Source organism: Mirounga leonina, unplaced genomic scaffold (genome assembly GCF_011800145.1).
Source record: "Mirounga leonina isolate KUSES-001 unplaced genomic scaffold, KU_Mleo_1.0 Mir_366, whole genome shotgun sequence".
NCBI classification, from domain to species: domain Eukaryota; kingdom Metazoa; phylum Chordata; class Mammalia; order Carnivora; family Phocidae; genus Mirounga; species Mirounga leonina.
The window spans coordinates 8,526,549-8,540,840 of record NW_023270709.1 but is presented as its reverse complement, the minus strand read 5'-3'; the positions used below and the strand labels follow the sequence as shown (position 1 = coordinate 8,540,840).

The window sequence follows — 14,292 nt, the reverse complement described above, 5'->3', positions numbered from 1 at the left end:
CTTCGGCTCAGGTCATGATCCCAGAGTCCTGGGATGGAGTCCCGCATTGGGCTCCCTGCTCAGCGGGGAGCCTGCTTCTCCCTCTGCTGCTCCCTCTGCTTGTGCTCTCTCTTTCTCTTTCTCTCTCTCTGACAATAAATAAAATCTTTAAAAAAAAAAAAGAAATGTATTTGTAGGCCAGAAGAGAATAAACAAAACAATATAGGAAGAAATAACCAGTCTCTTCCTTCATATATATTTTTAAAATTTTTCATGTTATATCTTCCTAAAACAGAGATATTTGCCAGTAGTTAGAATGGTCATCTTTCAACATTTAAAAAATCACACCCCTTAGTGGAGAACAAAGTAAAGAGGAGTAACCTAGAATTTAGCTGAATAAGCCAGTTTGGAGTCTTAAGTGAGGAGGTCTTCCAACTCCAGAGTGCATCATCAACTTGTATCATCATTTTAGAGTAAATACAATTTAATTTTGGTGAAATGAGATTCATCCTCCAATAGGACTAGTAACTGCATTCACTGAATTTCACATTCTTCATTTGTGAACTATGAAGAAATAAGTCGTAGCTAGAAGATCAATGGGATTCCAGGTATAGCTGCAGGTGGAATGACATGTACTAGGACAAAAATAACTATATTTTGAATTACAAAACTAACAGTGGTTTTAAATTTGCAACTTAATTACAGACCAACTACACCAACCTTTTAAATGGCAAAAATACAATAAAGTTAAGTGTTACAAAATATTTCAGAAAAAGTGCATAGTCTAATAAAATAAAAGGACTGAAAAATATCTTGCTAGAATGAGGTCAGCTTGGAAAAGTTATTACCAAAGCCAGATATTTTTATTTCATATAAACTGTACTCAAAATAGCTTTATAAGACTAATTTCTGGCTAAAAGCATCAAAGGATTTGTGAGTCAAGAAAAGAAATCTTAATTGACAAGGATAGACAAAGAAGAAGCAAAGAAGCTGCCTATACCCCAAAGTATATTACTGCACTGATATGCAGCTCTTAATGTCAGAATATGGCAATTATGGAATTAATCAATACTAAAGTCATTTTCAAATGAAAAACAAAACAAAACGAATTAAGCCTGATGCAATCTGACCAAAAACATGTCAAAGTACAATTTTAAGATTATTTTACAAAACACCTACATTTACACAATAGGCTCCAGACAGCGCTTTCGGAAAAAAAAAGTTCTTTGAATTTATCCTTGACATGCTATAAATGACTAAGTTACACTTTTTAAAGAAGTATTTAATAATTTTATGTATTAAGTTTATTCATTTATTCAATACATTTTCTTTTTTTTAATACGTTTTTCTTTCTCTTGAGTAAGAAAACGAATGTGCATATAAGATTCAGAGAGAAATCAAAGGCACAGAGGTAACTTACAGAAATGTATGGGGCTGGGAGGGCCAGCAACCATGTAAACCTCACTCAGTTATGATGCTTTCCAAGGATGAGTCAGTCTTACAGCCATTTTACAAAGATTTTATTTATTTATTTATTTATTTATTTATTTATTTATTTATCTATTTATTTTTAGAGGAGGAGGGGGAGGAGGGAGAGGGGCAGGGGGAGAGGAAGAGAGACAATCTTAAGCAGACTCCATGCCTAGTGCAGAGCCCGACGTGGGGCTCGATCTCATAATCCTGAGATCATGACCTGAGGTGAAATCAAGAGTCAGATTCTTAACTGACTGTGCCTCCCAGGTGCCCCCATTTTACAAAAATTTTAAAGAAAAACTTCTTTTTGAAGTCAGATTTTTTAATTCTTTCATTCTTACTCAAAATCAGTCCAGCTCTTAGTCTGCAGCAGCAGGAGTTACAAACCAATTTCTGGTAGCTACAGTACTAAGTATCATATCATGCCTACAAGTCATTATGAAAAGAAAAATGAAAGAATGCCTTTCCCTCCAGATAAAAAAAAAAATTAATAAAACAATTGAGGAAAAATAGCACTAAATCTAAAATGATTTGCAAAAGAATATTATGTAATAAGTGGCTTGAAGTTAAAATACAAGGTTTCAAATTTTATTTCTTTGATTTAGCTTATGCATTTTTTCTCTTATCCTGCAAATCTTGGTTTCTAATGTCATTAACATGATTGCTTATGTTGTATTCATTTCAGAATAGCAATATCAATATTATTAGTAACAATATGGTAACTAATACAGTTTACTTTTTCTTTCATTTTTTTTGTTTATTTTACAGCTTTTCTTTATGTTATATTCTACTGGGCATATATAGTGAAATTACCCTGTTTTAAAGTAACTTGAAATAGTTTTCTGTGGTTAAGTCACTAATCTATTTACACAGTCATGTTCATTTGCTTCATTTTGGCTTCATTTATTTAGAAATAGCTTTGTCTTTTATTTCTATTTAGTTTTGTTTTATGACTTTACACAACATTTATGTAACCCCAAAGTCAAATTACAAAACAATAAAGATACTTAAGAGAAAGTCTAACTCCCAATTATCCCTCCTACACTTTAGATAATAATTTTGTTAATTTTTGGTTTATCTCTACATTTAAAAATATAAGCATACATGTGAATGTACATAAATATGTATCTACCTACCTATTTACCTCCCTTCTTTCTTAAATAAAAGGTAATAAACTACATACATTTTTTGTGCACCTTTTTTTTTTGCTTAACAAGAGCTCCTGGATATCCTTCCATAGCAGTATATAGAGATCTTCCCAATGCTTTTATATAGCTGTTCATTACATACCATACTTCATTCAACCATTTTTTTGTTCCAGGAATTCCTCAATTCTTCTGGAGATGCTGATGGTATTCTTTCTTAACATATTTTCTTATATAATACATACATAGAGAGAGAGACAGAGGGAGAGAGACAGAGAGGAAAGTATGAAAAGAGGCATGGAGGACATCTGGAAAGTTCAACATCTGCCTAAAAGGCATTTTATTATAAGAAAATATAGAAAAATAAAAAAAAGAAAATAGTCAAAGTTAAAAGAGAAATTCCCAGAGCTGAAGAAAGACTCACATTGTCAAACTGTAAAGGATCAGAGTGTATCAAACCTGGTAAATGAAAAAAAGACCCATATTTGGATGCAAACTGTTTAAATGTCAAAACTTTAAAGAAAAAGCCAAACCTTAAAGTCAAGTAAAAAAAAAATATTGTCTGTAAAAGAATAAAAATAGATTGAAATTGTATTTTTGTGGATAAAAATTTACTAATAAACCTTTGCAGTTCTTAGGTTACTACTCAGTTAAAATTGTTTTTATATATTTAGTTTCTGTTTGCATTTCCTCTCTGTGAACAGGTTTTCCTTTTGTTGACTTTTTAAATGCACTTTATAATTTTCTCATCAATTTATTGGAATTTTTATATATAAGGAAAAATTGCTAAGATTTTCTGTTGTTGCAAATATATCCCTAGTTTGTTATACACTTTTGAATTATATTATATCTAAAATTCAAGTTATATATTTATCTTTAAAAAAACACCAAGGGGCACCTGGGTGGCTCAGTCGGTTGGGCATCCAATTCTTTAGTTCAGTTCAAGTCATGATCTCAAGGTTGTGGAATTGAGCCCTGCATCAGTCTCTGAGCTGGGTGTGGAGGCTGCTTAAGACTATCTCTCTCCCTCTCCTTCTGCCCCATCCACCCCCACGCCAACTCACACTCACTCTTTCGCTCTTTCTCTAAAATAAATACATAAATAAATAATAAAAATCTAAAAAACACTCTTTTATTTTTTCTATTATTTTTGTTTAGATAAAATGTTTTCATCTAGAGACCAAATACTCATTTTTTTATTTTTATTTTAAATTTATTATGCTTTGTTTTTTAATTCAGGTTTTAAATTAATTTTCAATTTATTTTGGTGTACAGAGAATTTACTTTTCACAAACAGCCAATTTTCTCACTGAATTTAATAAACACTCATCTTTGGTTTATAGTATTTCCTTTATCATATATTAATTTCATAAAAACATGCATACAGTAAATCTATTTCTAAGCTCTCTATTTTGACCCATTAATCTATTTTTATACCAATCATTTAAATTATAGTAGCTCTATAATACAATGCAATTTCTAATATCTTATAGGACAAAGCTATAAACATCTCATATTATAATGAAAACGTGTTAAAAACACATTGTCAAATGGCACTTCTAGACCTCAGTGGTCTTAATAGGAGATTTCTATCTTAGTAACAGGCCTCTGAAACCCACTTGACTAAGATGTTTATTATCACAATGGTCACAGTAGTTAAGCCACTATTATAAAAGGATGAAAACAAAAGTGGCTTTACTTTCCAGGATGTATGATTATATCTGGTGGAGGACTATGCAAGATATAACAAATGGTCAATGCCCCTTCACACACACCCTAATGGGATTTTCTTTTAAAAGCATTCTTTTGTGCTTCTACTCAGAAACATTGACCTCGAACTCAGTTGTCGCTTCTCTGGTTTGTTCCACTTGGAAATGAAGCTCTCACTTCGGTTTCGGGGCCATATGCCTATGCACAGACTGCCGGTAAAACTGTGGCATTCTGCCTCCAGACCCTGAAAGGCCAACGTGAAGCATCAGAGCTCACACCTGCAAGGGCAGAGAGAAGGCTGCTGCACATTTGTCATGTAACTCTGATTTTCCTGGAAACATGACATGGCATTGGGATGAATGAGATATTGATACGACTTTATTTATTTATTTATTTATTTATTTATTTATTTATTTATTTATTTATTTATTTATTTATAGCTCTCCAATGGTTCTGATATGCACCACAATTCTCTAGCCCTTTGCTATTCAAAAGAATCATTGAAAGACCAGTGGCATCAGCATTACCTGGGAAGTTAGGGAGAAATGCAGAGTCTCAGGCCCCGGCTCAAGTCCTGTTGAATCACACTCTGCATGTTAACAAATCTGCAGGGGATTTATGTATACATTAAGGTTTGCAAAGCACAGCTCGGTCCAACCAGTTTAGATCCCCATTCTGGGCTATATTATAGCTGTGATCGAATCATTTGGAGAGTGACTGAATTTCAATCAAGAGGGTGAATTTCAAACCAAGAGGGTGAATTTCAAATAAGGAGCCTGAGTGAAAGAAGCTAGACCCCCTCCCCCCCCAAAAAAGTACATGCTAGAGGATTCTTTTTATATAAAATTCTAAGAAATGCAAATGAATTTACAGTGACAGAACGCAGATTAATGGTTCCCTGGCAGGAGTGGGAGGTCAGAGAGAGAATCCAGAGGGAGGAATTACAAAGGGACACAAGAAATTTTTGCAGTGATGGATATGTTTATTATTTTGATTGTGAAATTGCACACCTTAAATGGGTGCAGTTTATTGGACATTAGTGTCTGTGTAAATGTGAGTGTGTGTGTGAGTGTGTGTGTGTTTACAGTTGCAAAAAACCAGGCAAGTAGTAGGCAAGAGGTAGAGAATAGAAAGAGGAAGATATAACAAAGTACTGGGGAGGAGATAAGACCAAGTGCTCTCCAAATGATTCGATCACAGCTATAATATAGCCCAGAATGGGGATCTAAACTGGTTGGACCGAGCTGTGGTTTGCAAACCTTAATGTATACATAAATCCCCTGCAGATTTGTTAACATGCAGAGTGTGATTCAATAGGACTTGAGCCAGGGCCTGAGACTCTGCATTTCTCCCTAACTTCCCAGGTAATGCTGATGCCACTGGTCTTTCAATGATTCTTTTGAATAGCAAAGGGCTAGAGAATTGTGGTGCATATCAGAATCATTGGAGAGCTTTAAATAAATAAATAAATATAAATAAATAAAATTAAAAAGAAAAAACAAACACTCGATACCTGGATCTTGGCCCCAGGCCCCAGAAACTCTTATTTAATCAATCTAGAGTTCAGTCCAGGTGGAATTAGAAGTTTTTAAATCTACCCAGATGCTTCTAATGTGCAGCCAAGGTTGACACTACTCCAAAAAAGAGTGATAAAAGTCTTACCATGGAATGAGGAGGAAAGAACACTGCAAAGGTAACAGGGAGCCAGAGAAACATAATAAACCATGTCCCCAGTCAGAATCAAACGTGTCCCTGTTCCAAACATGCAAATTTACCTGAGTGTGATTTATACCTGTGTGGTCCTGCCTTTGTTGGTGATAACTTTTGCTGCTTTCATACCTGGCCTGAGAATAAGTATCAGGCTAATTACTAAGCAGGCAGATGGGGAGCGTGACCTTCCTGAGATTATAGCCACAGGGAAGAAAAGTCCTCACAGTGGAGGAAGCTGATTCGAGAGACTGGTCGGACACATACTTACCAACATATCCGCAAGGATTGTTCATTGATAGGAGACGACCCCCAGCCTGCCTCCTCCTGTCCATGATACGCCACACACCAGGCAGGACAGACCATGCTGCATTCTTCTAATACATCCCAGACTTGTTTTAAAAATCATTTCAGTTCAGCTAGTTTTCTATTAATGTTAATAGCTTGGAAATTATTTTTTGATCTGTGTTACAGATTTGTATCTGCATCACAGAATTCTGATTCTGAAACTACCGATGTCCCAGAATCCTAAAAATGTTTAATGAGACATGTCAATTTAATTGTGCTACTTGGAACTTAAAAGGCCAGAGTTTGTCAGCATTTTGCTGACAAATGTCATCCTTTACATGCTGATCTTCGCTACCTATTAGGTTCACCATTTCTGAAATTACATATCAGGAAATGAGCTCTCTTTAGTGAAACAAAATACATTTTTTTTTTCATTTAGTTAATTAAAATGCAGCTTAGGACCAGAACAAACTTTCGAGTATATGAAAACAGTCTGGTTTGGTAATGGTCATTATGTTTAAATTCTGACACAGAGGATGCTGTATACCTGGATGATGATAAAGAAAGAGAAGAGTATGTCCTGAATGACATCGGGGTTATTTTTTATGGAGACTTCAATGACATCAAGAGTAGAAGCTGGAGTTATGGTCAGGTGAGCCATTTAATATTTGTCATTGTCAAGGACATTTTTCCTTAATATTTTTTTGTCATATGTATCACTACAAGGTGCCATATGTCAATATTAGACATGCACAATGTCCTGCTTTTCAGAATCTGAGACTCCAAGACAGACAGCCCAGGAGTAGAGACTTAGAAAGGCAACTACATAATTTATCCACTGAAAGCACATATCTTCAGGTATTACAAGGTTACAGAGATCAGAGATTCTATGGATAACGTGGCATTCTAGTGAGAAATGCTTGGCATCCAGTACAGTGAAATCTCATTAGCTCAGACATTGTTCTTCAACATGGAATGGATTGAAGTTTTCCCTTTCTTATAAGGAAAAGTGTTTTGATAATACTGCAAAGGATACTACAAGGCGTGTGGTCAACTCAAATAAATCACCTTTTTTGTTAGTATAAGATACTAGAAAATTAGAAATTAGAATTAGAAAAGAATGTCACCATTTCATCAAAGGAGGGCCCACTAGACTTTTACCTTGAGACATTTTATCAACTACAATCTTATAACACACTGTCTGGGTATAAAATAGCAAATGGTATTCCATTTAAGATATTCAATAATTCACACTATTTCAGTTTGATATCTCTAACAATGGAAGAAGTGACTGATATTTCTACCATATTCCCATAAGAAGGCATGTCCTGTGGTTCAGCAAGACCCTTCATTAGCAACATGAGAAAAGTTGAGTGTGTCATTTCTCAGAATTTGGCTGAGATGACTGGAATTGTGCACCATTGTTCTGGGTATATGGGAGGGTAGATTTCATGGAACCTGGCTTCGCCAGGTCACATGATACTTTCTTGGTTTCTGATACCTTCTTTTGACTTCCATGTGAGCTTTCCCTGCATCCTTTACCCCTGCTCCAGCCTGGCCACTGGGATCAATGTCATCAATAGTTCTTGTCTTGTCTGCCTGACTTCATGACCCACTTCTTCACCCAGACTCCTGAGAATTGTGTGCCCAGTGCTGAGACTTACTCACCTGCACTTCTGATGTCCTGCCAAGCTAATCATCTGTGTGCTCTTCTCCTGTTTTTGGATCCCCACCTGGCTCCTTGGTTACAAGCCCTCCCTTCCTGAGTGACATACAGCCCACAATATTGCCTATTGTCTAGTGCCTTAATTCCTAATGTTTGGGTGAGATTCTATTTATATCCCCGAAGTGACATTATGTAGAGATCAATAAGGAAAAAAGTCACCAAGGTGGGTAACAGGGAAGAGTTGGAAAGAGTCCCAAGCATGATCAGGGTATTCCTCAGCCAGCATGCTGAGTAGCCTTTGGGTAGACACCCTTGAGCACAGTCACCATCTGTCTCTGTTGTCATTCAGAGTCCATTAATTTGGGTCTTTCAGTCCAAACAACCAGCCAAGCCAGTAGTTTGCAATGATGCAGGGAAACAACTAGTTCTGTGACTGTTTCTTACCTCTCCAGTTCACTACTTCATGTCCCACAGACTGAGAAATGATGCTTAATAAGAACCAGAATAATGAGTTCTTTACATATCTGAACAACTAGTGCCCTTACTTTACAGCATGAATCCTATCAGTTTAGGGTTCCCAGAAAGTTGATATTTTAACTAGATTTAATAAAGAACTACACAGTAATTAGCCGTTAAGATTGTGGTTTCTGTCACAAGTACTTGGATGGATATGAAAAGTGTTTGTATTGAGGGAAATCTCTTGTTCAGTGAGGTGCATTATAGGTGAAATTTCCCCATTTTGCCCTTGTTCCTTTCTTTAAAAAAAAAAATTCTGGTGTTGCATGGGGCCAGTAGTTCTTTCTAAGGAAATTGAACTATAAACAGCTTCCCATGCTGCTCTCTGTACGGGATCTTGAAACATCTTTAAGAACAGAGAGATCCTGCAATGGAACTGACTTCCAGGCTGTTCCCTTGATAATGTAATCTTTCTCTAGGCCTTCCTGCCCTCTCTTTGACCCTGGAGTCTACCTTGTTCTAAAAGAGGAGAAACCTTGGAGAAGCATTCATGATACGAGGTGTCCTACTGTTACCAGTGCAAGGTGTACAGGCCTGAAATACCTCCCTGTGATAACCTGAGAGCCATTTATTTTTGAGATGCACAAGCATTCGTGTTACTTTTGAGGTCTCAAGACTTTGGCCTGAGTTTGGTACATCGTTTATTCCTTTGCCTTGGGCACTAGAGCCCACATGTTGGAGAAATCTAAATTAATTTACACAATTTTCTGAAGAACTTCAAGTCAGTTCAGGATCCTTGAGTATACTAGCTCTCCAGTAGTTCTGTTTATGTTTCTAGCTTGCTTTTTAAGTTTTTATCCATCTTACTGAAAAACAAAAGAGGATGTCTTCTTCCTTCTACTTTTAACATTTCATACTAAAGATTATGGGTGATTACTATATAGGAAACACATATCCTAAACATCAGGTTGTGCTTTCATTTTGTTTTTTGGTAGGGAATATTGGGCTTGCAGAGTGGACATTAAGTAGTTTCTCTTTTATTTTTTTCATCTTTTTCATTTTATATTTTATTTTTTATTTTTTCCCAAATAGTTTGAGAATGGCATCCTTGACGCTTGCCTGTATGTGATGGACAAAGCACAAATGGACCTTTCTGGTAGAGCGAATCCCATCAAAGTCAGCCGTGTTGGGTCTGCAATGGTAAGCAACTACTGACTCCTCATGTTGATTACACATGTCATTTGCCTCATTATAGATGCCAGTTCATTAAGAGCTGTTGAAATGATGACTTAAACTTTTATTTGTAAGAGTCTTGAATTCCCTGAACTTGTCAAGTGTTATAAAACAAAATCTTATCTCAGTGCTGTATGTTTCTTTAGCTTCAGACAAATGGTGATAGATAACATGATACTATAGACCACTTATTCTTAGAATCTCTTGCCTAGGGACTGAGGAGTGACCATGACAAAATGTCAATGACTATAATCTATCAATCAAACAAACATCAAGAAGCATCAGAAAAAGAGGGAAAAAAAGGAGCAAGACACAGCTTTTCCCCATTTTCACACCCATGTAAAAGTAAAGAAATAAATGACTCTAAATCCTAGCTTCTGTTATAATGATACCACACCATAGGGCTTTCTAGTTTATGAAAGTTAGTTTAGCCTATAGTTTGTAATTCATTCTTCACATTAACTGCATGAGATAAGTAGGGCAGATATTATGCATGCCATTTTACAAGTTAGGAAACAGGGTGATAACAGTTTGTCAGTGACAAAGCCTCAGCTAGACCCCAGGTCTGCAGACTCCCAATCTAGACATTTCCTGCCTCCCATGCGGCTCTCTATAGAAGATCCTGAAACATCTTCAAGAATGCAGAGATCCTGCAATGGAACAGCTTCTAGGAGAGGAGACAGAATTATCATGAATAGGAAGGTTGGGGGTCAGGTGGCAAAGTGGATTAAATGTGATGCCCAGGTCCTGGACTGTCCTGATAAATACAGCACATAGATCCTGCCTTTGGTGCATTAAAGCATACCAAATCCGGTTTGTGAGCAGAATATTCTTGAAGAAACATTAAGCGAGGTGTTATTTCCTGCAATCAAAGACTGAGCAAAAAAAAAAAAAAAATCTATCTTATCAATTTCCTTAAGTTTTCCAAAAAACAAATCCTCTCTTGGGAAGAATTTTGTCTTTGAGTTTGGTTTGAGTTAAATAAAATCAATATTGTTCATGTAAACATATTAGAATGATAGTGATGTGAAATATAATTTCTGGTTAGCTTTTAAGAAGAAGGGCTGTTTTTTATTAGTACCTAAGCTACATGTAAATTTAGAAGATCATGGGCATAAAAAGAAGGCAAAGCCAATCTCTCCAGGCAGTTTTGTTTTCTATTGTTAGTTCACATTGCATAATGAAAAGATGGCAAATTCTAAAGAACTTAGGAATTTCTTTATAATAACTATTTATAACAATATATATTAGACCTGTAGGTGATCACTGCTATTCCTGTTTCCCAGACAAGATTCGCATTTTTCTTTTCCTTGGAAGTTACCATTGCAGGTTTGCAGTGAGAAGGAAGCAACAGCTCTCAGTGGTTGAATATGAACTAATGCCTTCTTGCATTCTGAAATGGCATGCTCACCAGCCTAAGCTTACTCACACCTTGTGCATATTTTTACTAATCTAAAAATCACTGCCTAACACAAGCCAATGCAAGAGGGAAGTAAACATGAAACAGCTAACCCAATACTTTCTGTAGTGGCATCTGGCCAAGTGGAAGCCGTGGACTCTTGTGTTAAACACACAATCCTAATGCAAATTTCCTTGAGTGTTATTAGTCACAAAACACCTATGGAGTTCTAATTTTGAAAATAGATAACCCAATTATAAGATTTAGAACTCGACAGAACCTATGGGGAGGGGTGAGGATAAATGGTTTGGTTTGGGTTGGCTTTATTTTTGAAGGGAGAGGTCTTGGGCATTAGGGGACAGAGGCCCTACCCTGAGCGGTTTTTTGTTTTGTTTTGTTTTTGTTTCAAGTTTTTATTTAAATTTTAGTTAGTTAACATATAGTGTAATATTGATTTCAGGAGTAGAATTTAATGATTTGTTACTTATATATAACACCTGGTGCTCATCACATCAAGTGCCCTCCTTAATACCCATTACCCATTTAGCCCATCCCCCTCCTACCTCCTCTCCATCAACCCTCAGTTTGTTTCTCTTACAGTTAAGAGTCTGTTATGGTTTGCCTCCCTCTCTTTTTTCCCCCCTTTCCCTATGTTCATCTGTTTTGTTTCTTAAATTCCACATGAGTTAAATCATATGGTATTTGTCTTTCTCTGACTGACTTATTTCCCTTAGCATAATACACTCTAGCTCCATCCATGTCATTGCAAATGGCAAGATTTCATTCTTTTAGATGGCTGAGTAATGTTTCATTGTTTATATACCACATCTTCTTTATCCATTCATCAGTCAATGAACATCTGGGCTCTTTCCATAATTTGGTTATTGTTGACAATGTTGCTGTAAACATTTGGGTACATGTGTCCCTTCGAATCAGTGTTTTTGTATCCTTTGCATAAATACCTAGTAGTACAATTGCTGGATCATAAGGTAGCTCTATTTTTAACCTTTTGAGGAACCTCTATACTATTTTCCACAGTGGCTGCACCAGTTTGCATTCCCACCAACAGTTTGAGAGTGTTCCTCTTTCTCCACATCCTCACCAACATCCGTGGTTTCCTGTATTGTTAATTTTAGCCATTCTGACAGGTATGAGATGATATCTCATTGTAGATTTGATTTGTATTTCCCTGATGATGAGTGATATTGAGCATCTTTTCATGTGTCTATTAGCCATCTAAATGTCTTCTTTGGAAAAATGTCTGTTCATGTCTTCTGCCCATTTCTTAACTAGATTATTTTGGGGGGTGTTGACTTTGATAAGTTCTTTATAGATTTGGATACTAGCCCTTTATCAGATATGTTGTTTTCAAATATCTTCTCCCATCCTGAAGGTTTTCTTTTAATTTTGTTGATTGTTTCACCCTGGGTCGTTTTGGACGATATTTCTGTTTCTACTCCCACTATTGTTTACATCCACAAAATATATGTTTGATAGTTTCCAAAACCCTTTCATATCCATTTTCTCCTTTAATCCTTAGAAGAGCTCTATAAATCTTTTCAAAATTTATGCAGTTATAATGATTTTAGAAACTGAAAATCAATAAAAAACATGACACTTTAAAAAAAAAAAAAGTCAACTGTTTTCTGGTCATGTAGGCAGTTCCTTTCCTGTTCACAAATTCTGGATATCTATCCTGAAATGGAGTGAAGTTAAACAGAGACTGAAAGAAAAACAAAACAAAGATCCCCCTCAAATTTCTCAAAAATTTGCCTTAAAATAGGAGAAGATGTATTTAGAAAGCCCAAAAAGAAAATGTCCTGAAGTTGCAGGAGTCTGGCCAAAACGTTGATCCCAAGGCAGAGGAACCTGTGCCTGGTTTCTCAGGGGGCTGGCCTCGTCGGCGGGAAGAACTGAGGCTGCTGCTGGGTGTTTTAGGAATTCTTCTTATGTATCTCCTCAGGCTGGTCACCAAGGCTAGAAATTCCTTTCACAGGATACCAGTACTAGGACAGCTAGACATGGTGACATGCAAATTCTCTGGGAGGGGCAATACATTGACTTCAGTTCGATTTCCTGGGATCAACTGCTGCCACGAAGGAGTGGGAATGAGCAGCCTGAAGAGGACCCAGTAGGGACAAGAGGCAAGTGCAGATTGAGGCCCCAAAGACAAATTTGCCTACTGTGGTCATGACAAAGTCTAGCACTGAAGATTGCAGGGAATTTGCAGGGAGCTGGTGGGAGCACAATGCTGAATGAGTACAGACAATAATTCAGGTGTACAAACTTTCTAATGATAATAATAGTAATATAAATCCGGATGTTAAGTGCACAATCCCCAGATAAAAATTTTTATTGTCCAGTGTCGATGACCTTGGATAGTTCCTTGTTGTGGGGGTTGGCCTGTGCACAAAAGGATTCTAGCAGCATCCTTGGCTTCTACCCTAGAGATGATGGTAGCACCTTCCACCCTCCTGTTGTGACAACCAGGAATGGCTTCAGATATTTCCAAATGTTCCCTGGGGGTTAAGACCATCCCCAGTGAGGACCACAGCACTAAACCCCTCTGTGGTTCAGTTTCCCAGACTATGCAGTAAACATAACCCTCCTTCTTATCTGCACAGAGGATCTGTCTTCTTACCTCATTCAAAACCTGCTGGTTTTCAGGGTACCTAGGTGGCTCAGTCGGTTAAGCTTCTGCCTTCAGCTCAGGCCATGATTCTGGAATCCTGGGATCAAGCTCCACATTGGGATCCCTGCTTGGCGGGGAGTCTGCTTCTCCCTCTCCCTCTGCACCTCCCCCCGCCCCGCCACCCCCTCCCACCCCGCCGCTCATGCTCTCTCTCGCTCACTCTCTTTCTCAAATAAATAAATAAAATCTTAAAAAAAAAAAAAAAAAAACACCTGCTGGTTTTCATTTCTCTACTGAAGCAAAAGTGGAGGCAGCATCATATGGGAAGAGCTCTGGCCCATGTCAGATCAGATCCCTCAGCTCTGACTCTACCGCTAACTTACTGTGTGACTCAGGACAAATCACTCAACCTCTCCAGGACTCACTTCATCCTTAAAATAAAATTTTGTCTCTCTGCTCGAACCACATTTGTTATTCCCAGTGGTAGCACATATATCTTTTTATTCTTCAAACCAATGTTCTTCTTTCTTCTGTTTTTTCCTTTATAAATCCAGTATCTTATTTTGTCCTCATTTTGAGTTGCTGTTCCTTCACTTTGATGTGA

At 36.9% G+C, this 14,292-nt stretch overlaps 1 protein-coding gene across 1 annotated transcript in view; it reads left to right on the top strand.

The window, feature by feature from the left end:
• The window catches only part of F13A1 (coagulation factor XIII A chain), a 162,388-nt gene that overhangs the window by 60,152 nt on the left and 87,944 nt on the right, over positions 1 to 14,292 (top strand). Inside the window, exons 5-6 of the mRNA XM_035030792.1 lie at positions 6,836 to 6,954; positions 9,517 to 9,624. Of these exons, the coding sequence (XP_034886683.1) occupies positions 6,836 to 6,954; positions 9,517 to 9,624 (227 nt within the window). The remainder of the gene's footprint in view (positions 1 to 6,835; positions 6,955 to 9,516; positions 9,625 to 14,292) is intronic.